The following is a 19,920-nucleotide window of genomic DNA, read 5'->3' as shown; positions in this document are numbered from 1 at the left end:
CTCCACCCTTTAGACCCTTCCTCTTGTCACCTGCTGGACTTCTCACCGTTCATGATCCACCTTGGCTGTCACCTGTCTTCTGTGTAATTCCAGACCCCTGTGGTGCCAGGTTCAAGCCTCTGGGCAGGGCTCTGTGTTCCCCACTGTGGGGGAAGCAGCAAGGGCTATAATCACTGGAGAACCCAGGACCCAGCAGAGGACAGGCACAGGGAGGCAGGAGATGGTGTGCCCGCAGGAAGCCCTTCCACCTTCCTAGGCATGCTGAGTCTCCACGGGGTTGGAAGACAGATGGAGAAAGGACACCCCTTAACCCTGTCCCAGTCCCCCAGGCCTTGATGACCCTGACCTCAGTAAGGTCAGAAAGCAGAAGGCAGTGGGATGAGATGTCAAACTCTGATTTTTCTCCCAGCCAAGATCACCAGGAGCTGTGGGGCTGCATCTCTGGCAAGGGGAGAAAAGGACCCATGGCCTTGACTTCTGCTCCTCTTGGATATTAGTGCCCATCACCATGTGACTGAGGGCTGAGTGGCTTGCAGGCATGGACACATTTGCTGCCACACAGCTGCATACATACCCCAGCTGACTGGAGGCCATCCCCCTGGGTGATGAGAGGTGCTGCCTTCCCTCTGGTAGTCCATGGTAGAGATGAGGACCGCTAGGATCTTTTGTTTTTAAGAGACGGGGTCTTGCTATGTTGCCCAGGCTGGTCTCAAACTTTTGGCCTCAAGTGATCCTCCTGCCTTGGCCTCCAAAAGTGCTGGGATTAAGGCATGAGCCACTACATCCAGTCAGGGTCTCCTTTTATTTATTTTTTTGAGATGGAGTCTCGCTCAGCCACCTAGGCTGGAGTGCAGTGGCACAATCTTGGCTCACTGCAACCACCGTCTCCTGGGTTCAACTGATTCTCCTGTTTCAGCCTCCTGAGTAGCTGGGATTACAGGCACCCGTCATCATGCCCAGCTAATTTTTGTATTTTAGTAGAGATGGGGTTTCACCATGTTGGCCAGGCTGGTCTTGAACTCCTGATCTCAGGTGATCCGCCTGCCTTGGCCTCCCAAAGTGCTAGGATTACAGGCGTGAGCCACCACACCCAGCCCCAGGGTCTCTTTTTAGGGCAGCAGACACAGAGATTGGGGTCAGTTTTGGGGAGTGGGGCCAGACCCAGAACTCAGCCAAACAATGCTGTAGTCTTGTCCTTGCCTCCACCCTGACTCCCTGACTCCTAGGGTTGCTAGGACTTGGCTGGCTATGCCACTGACCAGGCAGCTGGAGTCAGGGCTTGTATTCTCTACTCAACTGGTTTGCCACTCAGTTTGGGTGGGGTGGGGTGAAATGATTCTGGGGAACTGAGAGGATTAAGTTTTCCTGACATCAGAAGCCATGGGGCTCCCTGGAACATGGGACTTCTTCCAGGCCTTGGCAGCCCCTGCAGCCTCGGTGATCCCTGCTGTAACCCTGGAGAGGGCCCTTTCCCCCTTCTGCACCTGGCATCTAGGTCTGCACCTACCTGCTGGGACAGGGGGTGGTACAGGGGGGGTGTCTAGGCCTGGGGAACTACCGAGGCAGCCTGCCTGGCTCCTCCTCACTGAGTTTCCCTCTACTCTCCTCTCTCAGGCCTCTCTGACTCTGAAAGCTTGCCTCTCTCTTCCTAGCTGCTCCCCCACCCCCCAAATGGGTTAAAAATACCAAAGTTCCCACCACATCAGTAGCCGGAGCAATTATTTCAAGTGGGCCAGGCCCTCTGGGGGGCAGATCAACTTCATGGCAGTCTCCACAGGCTGGAGACAACTCACCCCACGCTGGGAGCATGAGCCTGGGTCCCTGCCCAGCTCTGCATGTCCTGCTAAGGGTCCTGGGCCTCACAGCTGCAGCTCTCCATGCGTGGAGACAGAAAGATGGGGCTTCTTAGGCTGGGAGGGCTCTGGGGATGCAGCACCAGGGAGCATTGAATTTCTGGTGCTCCTCACCCAACTGCTCCTGAGGGTTGATGAATGGTTGAGGTCCAGCTTGGGACAGCTCCAGGCAGCAGGGGATGCCCAGGAACCAACCTCATGGAGTCCCTTCAGTTGGGGTACAGGACACCTGGGCAGCCCCTTCCTGCCTGCAGCCCCCCATGGCTGGGAATTTCCCAACCACCAAACACAAGGCTGAATTGACAGGCCGCCTCCACCAGTGCTGGGACAATAGAGCCTTATGCCCTGGAAATCTGAGCCTGGGTGGGAGGCCGGGGCAGGTGGAGGCCTAGCTGTCTGCACTCAGGGAAGCCCTGCCCCCAGGATCCCACCCAGACCCACTGCCAAGACGGCACCAGGGCAATCCTGTCAGGGCCCCGCATGGCCCACCCAGGGAGGGAGGCACTGGGTGAGTTAGGCAGACAATGCCAGGCCCTCAATGGTCCCTCTGTGCAGGGTTCCCCCTCAGGACAGAAGGAAGGAACCATCTCCCGCCCGCTTCCTGCTGGGCGGGCATCGGGGCTCTGGCGCTCCTGCTCGCACATCTGCGGCTCAGCGGGGTCCAGGCCTGGGCCTCTGAAAGAAGGCGGGGACCTGGGTTGGGCGCAGGATCCTGTTCTCCGTGTCGTCGGCCCTCGCAGGCAGGGGCAGCAGGAAAGGCCCGAGGAACTGGGGCGGGGACCGGGCCTGGGGGGCGCCGATGTCCTTCCGACCGGGCGGCAGCAGCCTTTCATCTCCTGCCAGTGCCCGCGGCCGAAGCTACGGGGCACTGGCAGGTGTGCGGGGACGGGGTCCCGGGTCTCTGGCTCAACCCTCCAACCCTCCCTCCCTCCCTCCCCGCCTCCGCGGCGCCGACCCCGGCCCGCCCTCTGCCCAGGCCGCTCTGTCCTGGGGCGGCCGCGGAGCCGTCGCCGCCTCACAAAGCTGCCTTTGTGTCCAGCGGCCTCCGCGGGACCCGCTGACGTCAGCCTCTGTGACCAGCCAGGCAGGGCAGAGCACGGGCGGCGGCGCCCCCTGGCGGCCGGAGGCGGAGGCGCCAACCCCGGAGCCCCACCCAGTCGAGGCCAGCCTTTCCGCGAGCCCGCCCCCACACGTTCAGGCCGCGGCTGCCCCCGGGAGAAGGTCCAGGCACCTCGATGGCACTCAGGGCCCGCCCCACAAGCATCACCAGCCTTGCCATCTGCAATTCCCTTCCCCAGCAACGCGCGGGCCCTTCCCACAGCCTCATGGAGCCTTCCATCTTCAGAGTCAATGATCTGCAGCCCTCCAGGCCCAGCCTGTGGCAACCATCACATGGTAATATGGCCACCTGTCACTACCCCTCAGGTTTGGCGGCGGCCCTCTGGGGCAGGGACCTTTCTGAATATGTCTTAAGGCCCCTACTGGCCTTTTTAGTCAAGCCAGGACTGCATGCGGCCCACCTGGCTGTTTGGCCTTGGCAACGCACACTCTCCGGGCCTTGGTACCTAAGTCGGAAGTCACTTTCTCCTTCCGCGCTAGAGAGGCCGGCCACCCCTCCTGCTCCAGGTGTGGAAGAGCACCTTGCAACAGCTCCCTTAGAAGCCTGCCCAGCTGCCCGAGACCCAAGGCTGCAGAGTACTGGAAGGGCGGGGACACACGGGCCCCACATGGATGCTGCCTAGTCCAGGTGGGAGAAATGAAGCTCAGAGCGTTGGGCTCCAGGACGGCCCGGAAAGCTGAGTCAGGGCCCTGACTCAGGTTGAGGACTGAGGTTAGGACCACCATCACCTTGGCACACCTTAGCCCGGGCCTCTGCCCCTGGGAGAGAACACCCATCAGCTCTCGGTATTTTTTTTCTTTCTACATTTTATTATTTCAAACCAGGTGAACAATTCCATAAAACATGTGAAAAAAGCAAGGAAGTGTTCAACGCTGAAGGCCCCGGGCCTGGGACAAGGGCATGAGGGGCGTGGCCCCCCAGCAGGCAGCGGCGGTTCCTAGGTTAGCGCTAGGGAGCTACATTTTAGGTTAATAGAGCCTGGGCCCAGGGCCGCTGGGGCAGGGCCCTCAGTGACGTTGGCAGTTGTCTGGAACAGCCCTTGGAACCCAATTCTGTGGAGGACAGGGCAGGGGTGCCGCTCGCACGGGGGCGGCCAGCAGAGGGACGGGTGTAAACACGCAGACACACTCAAGGCACGGAGTCACTTGGAAGGGGGCCTGGGGAGGGGGTTTGCTGGTCAGGATCTGACAGTTTTAAATAGTTTTTCTCTAAAAAGTTTTCTAGATTTGCAGGGTTTTTTTTTTCCTTTACTTTCATTTTTTTAAAAAGCTATGAGAATGAGCAGGTGGACTGTGGTTTCCAGGAATGGTGGCGTCTCACGCTTCTTGTGCTTTTTCCTTTGGGGCCTCCGAGCGGCTGGGGGTGGGGGACTGGGCAGGAGGCTCCCTGTAAACATTTGGACTTGGGCTGGGGCAGGGGCTGGTGTTGGGCAAAGCTGGGGGTCCAGGCTGGAGAAGCAGGGGCCCCTCCAGACGCAGCCTTGGGAGACTCAGCATGTGCCCCCCTCCCCTCATCACAGAACAAGACAATGGTTAAAAACCAGAACAGATGCCCAGAAGGGGGTACCATGGCCATTACCAGCACCTCAGACAAGGGCAGGCTTCAAACAGGGAGGCCTGTGGCAACCCCTCCCCTATGTCTGGAGCTGAGGGGACAGGGGGAGCTGAGAACAAAGAGAGGAAAGAGAAGAAAAGCGGCGGGGGAACAGGCGGGGAGCGTGGTCTTCTTGCCCCCATCTTCCTCAGGGGTTGGGGGGTACAAAGTCGGCGGTGGCCCTGGAGGTGGGGGGAAAGCAGAGCATGGATCGGGAAGCAGCCAGGGCGTGCCTCTCTCCCACCTCCCTAGACAATGACCCTTCTCTATTTTTCCTACCCATTTGTTACCAGGGACACAGTTGCCGCCCAGGAGCCAGTTTCTGTTGCTGGGTTACGTGGGGGAGGGGAGTCTGTGGCACTGGGAGAGTCATCCCACCTCCACCAGGGCCAGTGGGGCCAGCCTAAGCCCGGGACGCTCAGACAAGTCAGAGGGCAAGAGCTGGAGGTGCACATGGAGCTGGTGGTAGTGGGCAGCAGGGCTGGGCTCCGCTGGCATGCAGCTTCCGGCAGGCTGGGCCAATGGCCTGGTGGGTGAGGAGGTGAGATTTCTCCAGGGAACATCAGGATGGCCTCTGGTTCTGTCCCAGGGCAAGGCCAGGCCCTTCTGTCTGGACCACTGGGCCAGGCCTGCTTGTATGACCTCCTCCACGCCCTGCACCTCACTCACTTGACCTCCTGATTCACACCCTGGGCCTTCTCCTCCCTTGTCCCCTGGTCACCTATTGCCCCTCCCCCTCCAGGTTCACCCCCCTACCCACCCCCAGAACCCCCTGCTGGGGCTCCAGGCCCGCTTAGTTCTTCCCCAGCGCCCTGCCACAGCCCCTCTGGCTCACCATCCCGCCAGGCCCCGCTGCCCCTCAGAAGAGGCCGCAGTCCTTCAGGTTGTTCTTGATGATGACATCGGTGACGGCGTCAAACACGAACTGCACGTTCTTGGTGTCGGTGGCGCACGTGAAGTGCGTGTAGATCTCCTTGGTGTCTTTGCGCTTATTCAGGTCCTCAAACTTACTCTGGATGTAGCTGGCTGCCTCATCATATTTGTTGGCCCCTGGGGGAGAGAAAATGAAGACTTGTGCTGCATGTGTGGCAGGCAGGCCACATCCTACGTGTGCAGCAAGGGTCTGTGCGTGTGGACGGCCAGGCATACAACCTGTGCATGCATGTGCATAATATGACAATGTTTGTGGCTGCCCATACATGCCAGATGTGCAAAGGGGTACCCCACTGTGTGAAGGAGGATGCCCATGTACACATATTCAGGGGTACATGCTTGAGTGTGTTAAGGGCTCCATGTGTGCACACACAACTATACAAGCCTAAGTGAGGCACCAGCCCCTGCCAGTGTTCCAAGGTTACACTTCTGTCCAGTGGGGGGCGCCTGAGGGCCACCTGGTCACCATAGGCTACTTGGGACAAGAAGCAACCCTCCGGAGGCCCTATCCCCACAGTCCCCACACCTGTGTACTCAGGGAAGCAGATGGTCAGGGGACTGTGTGTGATCTTCTCCTCGAACAGGTCCTTCTTGTTGAGGAAGAGGATGATGGACGTGTCTGTGAACCACTTGTTGTTGCAGATGCTATCAAATAGCTTCATGCTCTCATGCATGCGGTTCTGGGGGGTAGAATAGCAAGGTCAACGCTAGCCACCACTCCCCAAGCCCGCTGCCCCCACCCGCAGCATTCTCTCATCCTCTCACCATCTCCTCGTCCTCAGCTAGCACCAAGTCATAGGCGCTCAAGGCTACACAGAAGATGATGGCTGTGACGCCCTCAAAGCAGTGGATCCACTTCTTCCGCTCAGACCGCTGACCACCCACATCAAACATCCTGCAGATATAGATCACCTTAGTTCCAGGAAGGGAGCCTGGGGGAGGCTTTCTGCCCCATTTCTCAGGTTGGCTGACTGAGGACAGAGGCCTGCCCAGAGTAGGGCAGCTACCTTCTGGAATCATCCACACTTGCCCACCTCACCCCTGGTTCTGGGCCAGGAGCTTGGACAGCAGGCAGGCTGCAGCCACATCAGGCAGGAGCAGCAGAGGCTGTGAGCAGCTGGCAGAGGTGGCGTGGATCCTGACTGCTGGTTCACTAGGTGGTGAGGATGTGCTTGCCCAGAACACATGAGCCTTGTAAAACCTCAGTGGGGCTGGGGGATCCTGGACCAGCCCCTGCCTCTGCTACCCCAGAGGCTGGCAGGTCCTGCCCCTCCCACCTGTCCACATGCTCGCTCACTTGAAGTGTAGGTCCTTGAAGGTGAAGTGTGTCTCCACGATCCCCGTGGTCTTTACGCGGGTCCGTAGCACATCTTGCTGTGTGGGGATGTAGTCACTCTGTGCAATACGCTCCAGGTCGTTCAGATAGCTGGGGATGGGGGGTGGGAGGGTCAGTGGGGGCCAGCATGGGGCTTCCTTAGCTGGACCCTGGGCCAGCTGCAAGAGGCCCCTTCCCTCCCATGCCATTTCTCAAGCACAGCCCTTGCTTTTTTTTTTTTTTTTTTTTTTTTTTTTTTTTTGAGACAGAGTGTTACTCTGTTGCCAGGCTGGAGTGCAGTGGCATGATCTTGGCTCACTGCAACCTCTGCCTGCCAGGTTCAAGCGATTCTCCTGCCTCAGCCTCCTGAGTAGCTGGGACTACAGGCGCCTGCTGCCCAGCTAATTTTTGTATTTTTAGTAGAGACGGGTTTTCACCATGTTGGCCAGGATGGTCTTGACCTCTCAACCTCAGGTGATCCGCCCACCTCGGCCTCCCAAAGTGCTGGGATTACAGGCATGAGCCACTGCGCCTGGCCTAGGCACAGCCCTTGTTTCTTTAACCCCTGCCTGCATTACCTCATTGCTCAAATGAAGAAACCTGAACTCAGAGCCCCCGGCCTCCCACCTGTAGAATGGGAATGGGAGGAGGTGCAGCTCTGTGGACAGCTAGCCAGCCAAGCTCCAGCACCCAGGGTCTGAGCCAGACCTGCCTCAGACAGGATCCAGGATGTTGGAGCTATAGGCAAAGAGGGTGGGAGGAGGCAAATTAGTCCTTCAGTGAAGGATTCAGGATGCTAATGGGTGCAATTACGGCATTAGCCGCAGAGCAGCCGGGTGCGGTCCCTCGATGTGGTGCTGGACAGGTTGGGGCCTGCCAGGCCCAGTGGGCTCTTTGCCCAGCGCCCAATGAAATCTGGGTTCCTCAGGGGGAGGGCACAGACACCTGCTTGGCGGGGGTCCCAGGGACTCCTCATTACCAGTTCCCTTAATTAGTATCAAGGCTACCCCTGCAGGGCCTGCCTCTGCTGCCTGCCTCAATATCCCTGCCATGCCCTGGAGGCTGGTCCCAGGCCTCCAGGCTGCTGCCCAGAGCCGACTTTTCATTCCTGGGGCAAGGCTGCTGGGGCTGGCCCTTGGCTCCCACCAGCACTCAGGCCAAACCAGGCCAGAGGGAAATGATCTCAGAGTAGCAGGGACAAAACAGAAAAACAGGAAGGGCCATGGGGAACGATGACGCATGTGCTGTGACCCGCATACCATGCCCCGCCCCCTACTGCCAGAGTCCTCAATGTGGAGGTACCATGGTGCATTCCACACCAGCTTCTCCCTTTTCCCCAACAGGTGAGTTCGCCCCAGGGACCCCCTGACTCGCTGCACACTTGGAGGGTTGCTGCGAAGAGGGGCTGAAGGAGCCCTGCTTCCTGTGGTGTTCCAATCCGCAACCCATTCCCAGGGGGAGCTATCAAGGCTTAAACCTGACTGGGAGAACAGGGCCTGTATTCACTCCCAAAACTGTGCTGGGCACACAGTGGGTGCCTAATGTCTGGAGAATAGAGAAAGAGGATGATGGAGAAGCAGGAGGTGGCCTGGAGGTGGCTCTATTCCTGCTTCCTTTGAGTATCATGGGCACCAAGGTCCCTGCTGCTCTGACCCCAAGCTCGCTGGTGGCTGGGCCAGAGATCTCAGGGAGGGGCAGTGGTGAGGCCTGGGGGCCCCCACAGCATTTGGCTGTGACTCCACAGCTCCTGTAGGGGGTACATATTCACAAGAGCATTCAGGCCATGTAAGAAGGGTAGGAGGAGGCTGTTCATGTGGCTGGGACAGGGCTCAGGAATCACAGCCAGGCAAGACCCTCCTCCTCCCACCCACCCTTGCTGAAATCCACCTATGGGTAAGCTCAGGATTGGATGAGCAATAGGAGCAAAAGGGTGTTCCAGTCAGAGGGGATTGGCTTAAGCAGAGATAGGGGAAGGCTAGAGTACAGGGACAGCAGCCTATCTGGTGACACCATCCAAAGCCTGTGGATGTCCCCTGCAGCCATCCTCAATGGCTATTAGCCTGTCTGTCCTGTTCCCCGTGGGGTCCTCAGCACCCTGCACCAGTCCAAGTACATGACAGATACCACAGGGAAGGAGTTCAGAACTGTGGAAAGGGTGCAGGCTTGTCATGCCTCTGGGATTCCTGGGACCCCTTGTAATTCCTCAGCCTAGGGCCAGCGAGGGTCACAGCTGAGGTCCAGGGGCTCTGACCTACACACACACCTGTCACCTCCCAGATAACTTCCTCCCCTGTGGCCCCCTCCAGCCAGCCTCCACAGCCTATGTTCAAGCACAGCCAGCTCCCCACCACCCCGAGATGCTGCACATGCTATGCCCCTGCCTGGAATCCCCTCATCCACTCCTCCCCTGGCTGACTCTCCTTCAGAGCTCAGCAATCCTGTCTCTGGGCCAACTCCACCTCTACCTTTTCACTAACACCCTAAATTGTCACTGCATGGGGACTTTGCTCCACTCATCACTGTGTCCTTGAAGCCTGGCACAGAACAGGTGGCAGCAAATGTTCTGAGTCTTGCTCTGTCACCCAGGCTAGAGCGCAGTGGCGCAATCTCCGCTCACTGCAAGCTCCACCTCCCAGGTTCACGCCATTCTCCTGCCTCAGCCTCCTGAGTAGCTGGGACTACAGGCGCCCTCCACCACGCCCGGCTAATTTTTTGTATTTTTAGTAGAGACGGGGTTTCACCGTGTTAGCCAGGATGGTCTCGATCTCCTGATCTCATGATCCGCCTGTCTCAGCCTCCCAAAGTGCTGGGATTACAGGCGTGAGCCACCATGCCCGGCCGCAAATGTTCTTTAGAAGACTGTCAAGACAGATCAGACTCAACTGGCCTGGAAGAGATGTACTGTATAAGCCACCTGCCTGTCATTCCTCCTGGCCTTTCAGTAACGTGACACCCACCCACCCCCCAAACCAAAAAACAGGAAGGCCTTGGTTAACAGTCATTGGTTTCATAAGCAAAGACCAGCAGTGTCCTTCTGGGGGTTCTCAGGCCCTCCGGTCCAGCTTTTAGTCCTCCCCCAGCCCCTGCCCTGCCCTGCCCAGCCCCTCAGAGCACTCACTAGGCAGCTGAGTCGTTGAGCTGGTATTCCCTTGAGCGGCCAAAGCAGGCCTGCACACCGTGGTCAGCCCAGAGCCTCCGGATGACGCCGGACAGGTCATCAGGGAGCACGCCTTGCTCCTCGGCGGTGCAGGACAGTGCAAATAGCTGCCTGGCGTCGTCCTGGGCACAGTGGCGGGTGGTCAGGCAGTTGAAGGAATGTACCCCCACTCTGCCAGAGGCAGGGAGACCTCTGGAATGGGGCCCAGGCTAGGGTATTCTTGGATTCCCTAGGATGAGACTTGCCCTAAAACCTTTTTGTTGTTGTTGTTTACTTTTTTCTGTGATGGAGTCTAGCTCTGTCACCAAGGCTAGAGTGCAATGGGGCGATCTTGGCTCACTGCATCCTCTGCCTCCCGGGTTCAAGCAATTCTCCTGCTTCAGCCTCCCAAGTAGCTGGGATTACAGGCACGTGCCACCATGCTTGGCTAATTTTTGTATTTTTAGTAGAGACGCGGTTTCACCATGTTGGCCAGGCTGGTCCTGACCTCAGGTGATCCACCCGCCTCGGTGTCCCAAAGTGCTGGGATTTATAGGCATGAGCCACCACAACCAGCCACCCCGAAACCTTTTGGGAGGTGGGAGAGGGTGGGGCGGAGGGCACATACCGCTCTGGAGGGGTCGGCAAAGTCGATCTGCAGGTTGCCCATGGCTTTGACAATGGCCATGATGGACTGGATGGTGTTGCTGTAGACAACCGCCCGGTACTGCCGGCATTCCTCCTCAGAGTAGCCGTCCTCGTGGATGATCCTGATAGCCAGGGACCAGGAAGGTTAGTGTCCCCAGGGCACTGGGAGTTCCCACGGCTGCCTGGGGCTACTGGGACCTGCTTCAGAGAAGGGAAAACTGCCCCTGACCCACTGGGACCTGAGGATAAGTGACTGCTTCTCAGAAGATTCTGGGCCTGGCTAAGACTGGCTGGGCCTGTAGTCGGGGGCAGTGCAGGCCCAGAGGGTGAAGAGGGGAAGCTGGAGTTTGAGCACTGCCTCTGGAATACAGCACTTACTTCATCTGCTTGACGATGGTGCTCTTCCCTGACTCCCCAGCACCTGGAACAGAGGGCACAGGTGGTCAGGGGGCAGGCCCAGAGGGGCTCCACAGGCACAGAACAAATGCCCAGACACCTGTAGCCCAGGAGGCAGAACTAACCTTCCCACCAGCTGCACCGTGAGATGGAGGCAGCTGGGCCTGGTGGGCAGTTGAGCTACCAGGAATGCAGCTGGCAGGGCCACAGTGGTCAAGGTAACCTAGAGCACCTGTGCCCCATGGCAGACTCTCTGCAGGCCTTTGCCTCCCACAAGCTCTGCTGCCCACCATGGCTCCCCACTGTCCTGGGGGGTCTTGGCTGGAGACTTGGCCAGCCATGAAGGAGCCACCCTGTTCTCACATACATAGGCTCGCCAACCTGTGCAGCTGGTGCATGCCAATATGGTGCCCTGGGCAGAGCTGGCAGGAAGATGCCCTGCATACTCCATCCAACAGGGTAGCAGCCCTTCTTCTCCCCACACTCTGAGCCTTAGCAACCAGGGGCCTAAGCAGGAGCACAGCGTCACACTTCAGCTTTCTGGACATGGCCCAATGCCCTGCCCTCTGCTCACTGCGCCCAGGTCTGCCCTGAGCAGATGGAGGCTAGAAGGCTAGAATCTAGGAGACCTACAGTGTAACACACACGCGTACTGACTCATGAATCTGGGAGACCTGCGGCGTATCTCACACACCCACACCCACACACGCCCATACTGACTCAAGCTTTTCCCTGGCCTGGTACAGCCCTGGCCCATATTTCTCTTTAGCTGGTACTGAGATTTGCTGCATTCTCTCCTGTATTAGTCACAGCAGATACTGTTTCTGTTCCCATTCTACAGATGAGGACATTGAGGCTCAGAAAAATAAAGTATTGATCTAAGATCATGTAGCCAGGACTCAGAAGGGCAAGAGGGTGGAGGGAACCCATGATGCCTGGTCCACCCTGCCATTCTCAAAATGTGGCTGAGACCCTGTGGGACAATGCCCTGGGGAGGTGTTTAAAAAAGCAGATTCTGCCGGGAGTGGTGGCTCATGCCTGTAATCCCAGCACTTTGGGAGGCTGAGGCAGGTGGATCACCTGAGGTCAGGAGTTCGAGACCAGCCTGGCCAACATGTTGAAACCCCATCTCTTCTAAAAATAACAAAAACTAGCCAGGCGTGGTGGCAGGTGCCTGTAATCCCAGCGGCTCGGGAGGCTGAGGCAGAAGAATCGCTTGAACCTGGGAGGTGGAGGTTGCAGTGAGCCGAGATCGTGCCATTGCGCTCCAGCCTGGGCAACAAGAGCGAAACTTGGTCTAAAAAAAAAAAAAAGCAGACTCCCAGGTCCCATCCCAGACAACAGAGCCAGATCTTGAGGAGTGCAGCCCAGGAGCCTGTATTACCCAGGGAGTCTGTGTAAAGAAGGACCAGGGGGGCCACCCAACTCCCTGGCTGGGGGCCAGAGGGAGTGGAGGCAGGGCCTCACCTTGACCTTGCTCCCTTGCTGCTGGCTTGTCTTGAGCTCCAGGTTGAATGGCCCCCAGCTGGGCCCTGCTGTCCTTCCCAGACCCTGTGCTCCTGCTCCATCACTGCCAGTCACACCTGCAGCTGCCAGGCACTACCTCTAGCTATCTCCAGGGCCCTGCTCATGCTGTTCTCTTTGCCGGGAATACGTGCCCCATGCCCCATTCACAGTGTCCCAATTCTGATCACTGTGGCACGTTTGTTCCTCTGTGCAGCTTAGCTGGGTGGGTAGTGAGGTCTGTGCAGAGGTCAAACTTGGGTACTCTGGCCAAGCTCAACAGCATCCCTTGGGGCTGGTCAAAACAACCTCAGAGGATGAAGGTGCTAACACACAAACGAACACAAGCAGTAACAATAACATCGGCAATATCGACAGCAAAGCTATATGAAAACAGCGCCCACCATGTGCCAGATGCTGCTCTACATCAATGACACCCACCAACTGCCATCTCCACAGCAATCCTGGGAGGTAGGTTCCATTCTCACCCCAATCTAACCAGTGAAGGAACTGAGGTCCAGGGAGGCTGAGGTCACAGGGTTAGAGTCCCCTCTGCAGGGAGCACACTTGCCCACCGTGCAGTCCCTCCTAGAGCTGTCCTGAGTACCTGGTACTGCAGCGGAGCCACACAGTCCACCTGGCACTGGGTTCACTCCCTAGCTCCCCAGGCAGACTCTGGGCCATGTCTGCAGTGCTCAACAAGCGGCAGCAGGCATTGGGACATGGTGGCAGGCCTTGCCAAGGCCCCTGCCCACCTTCAGCCCCCTACGCCAGAGACCACCCTGAGGGGAACGGCCTGAGCCCTCCTCACAAATGCCATCAGGCGCCTGCAATCATTGAGCTTCTGACTGTCCCAGGCCTGCTTTCCAGGATGAGGGGAGGGGATCTGGGGAGATGGGGAGTGACAGCTAGTTGGGTATGAAGTTTATTTTTGAGGGTGGTGATTATGTTCTGGAATTAGATAGCAGTGATGGTTGCACAATCTTGTGGACATACAAATGTGCAGGCCCTGGGAAGGCTGGGGCGCTGTGGCTGGGACAGCAATCCCCTCTATTGCTTTAGCCCCTGGGCACTACAGGGGCCAGGCCCAGTATCTTCACTGGGGTGTGTACCGGGATATATACCAGCACCACTCCCTCCCCATTGGGCTGTGCATGGCAAAGGGGCAGCCAGGATCTCCATACCAACACTCCTCCACCTGCCAATGAGGACATGGGGAAAGGTCCCAGGAAAGCCTCACAGCGATGCCTGAACACTTAAGGCCCATCCCCCTGGGGCTCAAAGCACCCACTGGGGCAGGGAGGGCAGCAGTGGCTACCTGACTGTCTTCCCCACTGGCTCCTCCAGAGCAGGAGGAAGAACCAGGAGCCAGTCACAGCCAGGATGGGGGGAACTGCAGGAGCAGAGGCCAAGGATGCGAAGTCATGGGTCCCCATGCAGTCCCGAGCCAGGCGAGCTGAGACTCAGCAGGGAAGCTACCCAGGGCATGGGGGACCTGAGGTCTAGGGTGAAAGCTTCCCCTTCTTGTGTGACTTCGGGACTCCTGCCCACTTGAGGCATCAGTTTCCCTATCTGGCCACTGAGAGTGAAGAGGGGGTCTGGCCTTTTGCCCACTCTTAGTAGGTGATGTGGGCTGCTTCGTGACCCTGCCCAGGGACGAGGGTGCAAACTTGCTTTGCATCTGATTTTCCTAGCAGCAGCTAGACCTGGTAGACATGAGGCAGGCAGCACAGAGCCAGTCACACTAGGAGCCAGGATATCTGCTCCCTGCCCCAGCCAGGGAGGGCCCACTTCCCTGTCCCCTTCAAGTTTCATTTTCCCCTCCTAAGGCCTCTTAAATGTTAAGAGAACATTCTCTATCCCAAGCAGGGGTCACTGAAAAAAGAGGTCCACTTGACAGGTAAGCAAATCAAGGTCATGGAGCCCCTATCCCTAGACTCAGGCTGGTCTCTTTGTCTTTCCAGCAGCTGTGACTCAGGCGGGAAGTAGTGAGTGGCAGGACAAGGGTGTGGTGCTGGCAGCCAGGCAGGAAGCAGGGGGAACAACGGGACAGAGGCAGGGGCACAGCCCAGGAGCAGCTCCAGCAGAGAAGGGGGACAGGAGCAGAGGTGGGTGGAGCCCCAGGATGGCATCTGGGTGGAATGGGTGGGGTGAAGAGCTCTCAGGCAGCCCACAGGCTAAGTGCCCTGGCAGCTGTGGGGCAGTAGCTTCACTCTCCCCATCTCTGGCTGGGTCCTCTTTCCATCAGGACCTGATGGATGTCCCCTACCAGATAAGCTGGCAAGAGGCTTATCTGCGAGTTTTGTGCACACCCAGCTCCCCTCGCACCTGCCTCTCAGAGGGGTGGCTGAGTCCAGATTTTTTTTTTTTTTGAAACAGTCTCGCTCTGTTGCTCAGGCTGGAGTGCAATAGCATGATCTTGGCTCACTGCAACCTTTGCCTCCCGGTTCAACCTCTGCCTCCCGGTTCAAGCAATTCTCCTGCCTCAGCCTCCCCAGTAGCTGGGACTACAGGCATGTGACACCACGCCTGACTAATTTTTGTATTTTTAGTAGAGACAGGGTTTCACCATGTTGGCCAGGCTGGTCTCGAACTCCTGGCCTCAAGTGATCCACCTGCTTTGGCCTCCCAAAGTGCTGGGATTACAGGCGTGAGCCACCGCGTCCAGCCTGAGTCCAGATTTCTGCAAAGATGCTGGGTAGGGGAACTGAGGCAATAGAAGGTGGCATGAATCAGCCCCTCCTGCCCGCAGAGGGCCCCACCAAGTGCTCTGTCCCCAGCTGGGTAAGACCAGAGAGGTCTGCAGAGGTTCCCTGGGGTGGCCTTGGCATTCCCACTGAGTCACACCTCTTCCCACCAAGGAAGAAACCTCTGCAGCCTTTGCCCTGTGGCGCAGTTGGGGCCCACAGCAGGTAGGCAGTAATCATAGTGATGTGCTGGGTGGTGGCAGCTGCTCTGCACTAGAACATCTGCTTCCACTTTGGGAGTGCTGAGCCCCAGAGGAGGGAACCGATGAGAGAAGGGAGACAGTACCACTCCACCTGCGTGAACAAGACCAGCAGGGCCCCTGCAGCAGGAGAGACAGACCCACAGGTCTTGTCACTTGATGCTTAGTCCAGGCCCCAGCATTCAAGTCACAGCATCTGTTCATCTTGGACCCTCTAACTCCTTAATAGGCTTTGATCTGCTGGGAGGCTGGGACTTGCAGCTATCCTTTCTGGCTTCAGTTTCCCCTGGGCAGAGCTGTCAAGCCTCAAGCAGCCAGCCAGCCTACCTCCCATTTTCAGATCCTCTCCCAGAAGGAGGTCCAGACTTGCCACAGCCCTGATGTCCACTCTGATCCTTCCTGAGATCCTCAAGAGCTTCAGCTCCTTTCCTGCCCTTTCTCTGGCACCTCATCTGTGAAATGGGACAACACTGTCTCCTTCTGAGAGATGGGTAAGGATTAAATGCAAAGCTCTTCTCACAGTGTGGAGCACATGTGAGCATTCAGGTAAAAGTTATCACTATTTTTCTACCCTTTGAAAGAGTACAGATTTCCCAAAACCTCTCATTTCCTGCAACCTGCAGAGAAGACTGCTGTGGTCATCTCATTTGAAGGAGAGCTTCTGAAGATTTTCAGATAAAGAGCAGATGAAGAGCAATGGACAGTGGCTAACAGGCTGATTCAGAGCTGTGGTGGTTCCCTGCTGGGACTCAGCATAACCTGGGACAGGAGTCAGAGCTACTGGCTCCTCTGCTGGCTTTCCGCTGTGTCGTCACTTCCCTTCAGTATAACCCGGCACTCCTACACAGCTGGGGCCTCCTTCCTGCCCAGGAGCCTCACTGCTGACATTGCTCACTGGCTCCACACACCCAGAAAGCCAGGCAGACCTCCCTGGAGAGAACCCCCATACTGGTGGGCTCCGTGGGAACACGTGGGGCCAGGAAGAGCAGCCAGCTGACGTGGCAGGCCCGAGGGCAGAGATTCTCAGAATCAGCAGCGGCTGGGACCACAGGGTAGACTTGGGCAGCGGCCCAGCTCAAACCCACAACACCAGGCCCGCCCACACTGCCACAACTCCCCAGCCTATCCCAGTGGGATATGGTGGGGCAGGTGGGGGTAGCCCTGAGCCCACCACAAAGGCAGCCCGGACACCACCTCCTACTCTTATCCCAGGAAGGTGCCACATCTCCAGCTCAGCCTGTGGTTCTCAGATCCCGTGCACCCCCACGTCCCCTGCAGTCCTAGGGACCCATGCCCCGCCACCACCAGGGGGCGCCCGGCAGCCGGAGACACTGTGGAAGGAAGTGGGGGCTGGGCAGCACTGGGGAGCGTTTTGTTTCAGAAAAGCAGCCTCAGCCAGGGGCGACTGGGGAAGGTGTCCCACCCACCAGCCCGTCCCTGGGAAGCCCCCAGCCTGCAGAGACTCGGCACACACAGAAACCATGGCAACGGGAGGGAGGGGCAGAGACCCGGCCAGACAAAGGCCCTCTGAGCCCCGCCCCTGGCGTCTCTTCCTTCCTCCAGGTGCTGCTCCCCGGCCCCCCTCATTCCCTCCGAGAAGGCTCAGCACGGGTCGGCACTGGGAGGCAGGGACTCGAGGTCTTGAGAGGGACCGGCGACACTCCCACCCGTGTGTGTGGCATGGCCCTATAACGGATGCCTGAACAGACCAAGACTCCACACCTCCCTCCCGCCAGTCTCTGGCACTCGGCTGCCTCCAGCGGCTTCCAGGGGTTCACAGTGCCCAAAGGGGAGCACTACCAAGCAGGGCCTGGCTTCCTACTGCCAAGTCAGAGATCTCTGTGTTAGGGAAACTGAGGCCTCAGGTCCTGCCCACACATGGGAAAGTCTTTCTGGGGCAAGGTGTGTCTCCCTCAGTGGGCCCCTTTCCACTGCACAGAGGGAAACTCAGGCACCGGGTGAGGAAGGCTGGCCTGATGTAAAGGAGGCCCCAGACCTGTTCATCGCTGGCGCCTCAGGGCCCAGGTACCGCCCTGTGCAGGAGCCAGGAGGTGCTGGACAAGACGCGGATCACGCGGAGCTGGGCCATTTGGCACCGTCTCCCTGGAGGCCTCTTCATTTCAGGCATCCCTCCGCTGTTCCCAAGGCACCTGAATGACCTCTTTTCCCTTCTGATTCATGGCGGTGGACTCTGGGAAAGATAACGGGAGCCTAGGCCTCATCTATGAAATGTACCCCTTGAGGGAGGGTGCCAAACCCAAGGCCTGCCCTGAGTAGCCTCTTCAAAGTCACCCCAAACTGCCTCAGGGCCCAACCCAAGCCAGCAGCTGTCCTTGTGTCCACAGGCCAGGAGACCATGCTAAGAATCACGACACTGGCGTGGCGCGGTGGCTCACGCCTGTAATCCCAGCACTTTGGGAGGCTGAAGTGGGCGGATCACCTGAGGTCAGGAGTTCGAGACCAGCCTGACCAACATGGAGAAACCCTGTCTCTACTAAAAATACAAAATTAGCCGGGCATGGTGGCACATGCCTGTAATCCCAGCTACTCTGGAGGCTGAGGCAGGAGAATCACTTAAACCTGGGAGGTGGAGGTTGTGGTGAGCCGAGATTGCATCACTGCACTCTAGCCTGGGCAACAAGAGCGAAACTCAGTCTCAGAAAAAAAAAAAAAAAAAAATCACAGCATCACAGATTCTAGTGCTGGATACAGAGAGGGAAGAGGACAGTCTGAGGTCTCACGGTGAGGAACTGGACCCTCTGGGACCCACAGTCTTGGGTGGCCATGAGGATGCACGGGTCTCTGCTCTGTGCATGGCTTCATGGCCCAGAGAGGCTTGGACGCTTCTGCTCTGGCTCTCCTAAGCCTTCCTCAGCCCCCTCAGTCCCTTACGGCCTGGCCTGGCAACACAGCAGAACCCCTAGGAACCCCTACAAGAGAGGGCAAGGCCCCACTAGGCCACAGCACTGAGATTCGGAGGCCAAGGAGCAAGAGGAACCAGCCTCAACAACTATCATGCAGTCATCAGCCGACACCATGGCCACATTCTACCACCACACAGCACCACACTTGCACCCAGCACTGAGCCTGTGCTCACAGTGCAGCCCTAAGGAACATGCTTTCATTTCACTCCTCTGGACAATTCCCAGTCTCAGAGGCCCTCACCATGGACTTCAATAGCTTCTGAGCCTTCCCCAGGCTTGGTCTCAGTCTAAGACTGGGGCTTATGGGAGAACAAGCATAATATTAGGGAAAGAATGAAGTCCTAAGTTGCCAGCTATAACTTGAGCATCACTGTGAGAGGATACGGACTAGGAGAAAAAGTGGGAAGTCAAAAGGTGCAGCTGCAGCCGGGCGCGGTGGCTCACACCTGTAATCCCAGCACTCTGGGAGGCCGAGGCAGGCGAATCACTTGAAGTCAGGAGTTCGAGACCAGCCTGACCAACATGGTGAAACCCCGTCTCTATTAAAAATACAAAAATTAGTTGGGCGTGGTGGCACGTACCTGTAATCACAGCTACTCAGGAGGCTGAGGCAGGAGAATCGCTTGAACCCAGGAGGCGGAGGTTGCAGTGAGCCGAGATCATGCCACTGCACTCCAGCCTGGGTGACAGAGTGAGACACCATCTCAAAAAAAAAAAAAAAAAAAAAAAGGAGTGGAGGGGGTCCCCCATGACCACATGGCTGTAGAAAGCTTCATACACAGAGTCTTGGGTCCCACCTTCCAGGTCAGACAGCTCCCTTTCCACCTCCTAAAAGAAGAATTGAGGCCCGCAAGCCAGGGCCCATAGGCACAGGCAGAACACATACGCACCCACACCGTCTGCCTGCTGTCCTGCCTGATCCGTTACTTCCAGCCAGCACAGACTCCCAAGGGGCCATGGCAGTTGGAGGCAGGCGCTTAGTCACTACATGGGTCATGTCCTGGCATCTCTGTTCCTTGTTTAAGTGCATAAAGTCCCTGAGCTTCAGTTTGTCCATCAGTGAAATGGGTGTAATATCAGTCTCAGCCTCACAGGATTAAATATGACAAGATAATGAAGAATTCAGCTCCACACAACAGTCAAGGCTCAATCAGAGACAGCTGTGGTTATCACCTGAGGGGAAACAGGCCCAGTGAATGCAGCCCTAGACCCAGTGAGTGGGTGCTGGTAGGGGAGAATCCTTAGGCTGAGGCCAGGGATCCTTTGTCCGCCCCCCAGCAGGGGAAACCCAGAGTGAGCTCATCTCGGGGCTGTTGCTGCATTTCCAGGCATTCATCTCAGCCTGTGGCTGGCCTTCCGGCTTTGGAGAGCAATGGCCACTCGGGAATCTAAGAGCAGCCCTCTGCCTTCCTGCTAGCCCTCCCGCCAGCGTCCTTCTCCCAGCCACAACTTCCTGTGGCCAAAGAAGGGGCCTGGAATCCTTCTCGAAGGCACCACCTTCTCTGGGATCTTGGGCCCGACGGTTGCTGGGGTGGGACAAGGTACAGAGCTA

General features: G+C 57.7%; 1 protein-coding gene and 1 long non-coding RNA gene across 3 annotated transcripts in view; both read right to left on the bottom strand.

Moving 5' to 3' along the window:
• Positions 1 to 799: 799 nt before the first annotated feature.
• On the bottom strand, positions 800 to 2,763 carry LOC134729961 (uncharacterized). The gene is made up of 2 exons (XR_010111543.1): positions 1,794 to 2,763; positions 800 to 1,105 (listed from the first exon to the last, which is right to left on the bottom strand). It is a non-coding gene; the product is annotated as an uncharacterized LOC134729961 (long non-coding RNA).
• Positions 2,764 to 3,761: 998 nt separating this feature from the next.
• Positions 3,762 to 19,920, bottom strand: part of GNAI2 (G protein subunit alpha i2) — a 32,784-nt gene continuing 16,625 nt past the window's right edge. For both annotated transcript variants that reach the window (XM_063602775.1, XM_003818817.6), the window contains exons 2-9: positions 10,977 to 11,019; positions 10,579 to 10,720; positions 9,933 to 10,093; positions 6,797 to 6,925; positions 6,265 to 6,394; positions 6,026 to 6,179; positions 5,402 to 5,616; positions 3,762 to 4,748 (exon numbers count right to left, since the gene is read on the bottom strand). In XM_063602775.1, coding sequence (XP_063458845.1) covers positions 5,426 to 5,616; positions 6,026 to 6,179; positions 6,265 to 6,394; positions 6,797 to 6,925; positions 9,933 to 10,093; positions 10,579 to 10,720; positions 10,977 to 11,019 — 950 coding nt within the window. In that variant the 3' untranslated portion in view covers positions 3,762 to 4,748; positions 5,402 to 5,425. The remainder of the gene's footprint in view (positions 4,749 to 5,401; positions 5,617 to 6,025; positions 6,180 to 6,264; positions 6,395 to 6,796; positions 6,926 to 9,932; positions 10,094 to 10,578; positions 10,721 to 10,976; positions 11,020 to 19,920) is intronic.

Source organism: Pan paniscus, chromosome 2, assembly GCF_029289425.2.
Source record: "Pan paniscus chromosome 2, NHGRI_mPanPan1-v2.0_pri, whole genome shotgun sequence".
NCBI classification, from domain to species: Eukaryota; Metazoa; Chordata; class Mammalia; order Primates; family Hominidae; genus Pan; species Pan paniscus.
The sequence above is the reverse complement of the archived record's forward strand: the minus strand, read 5'-3'. Positions and strand labels throughout refer to the sequence as shown.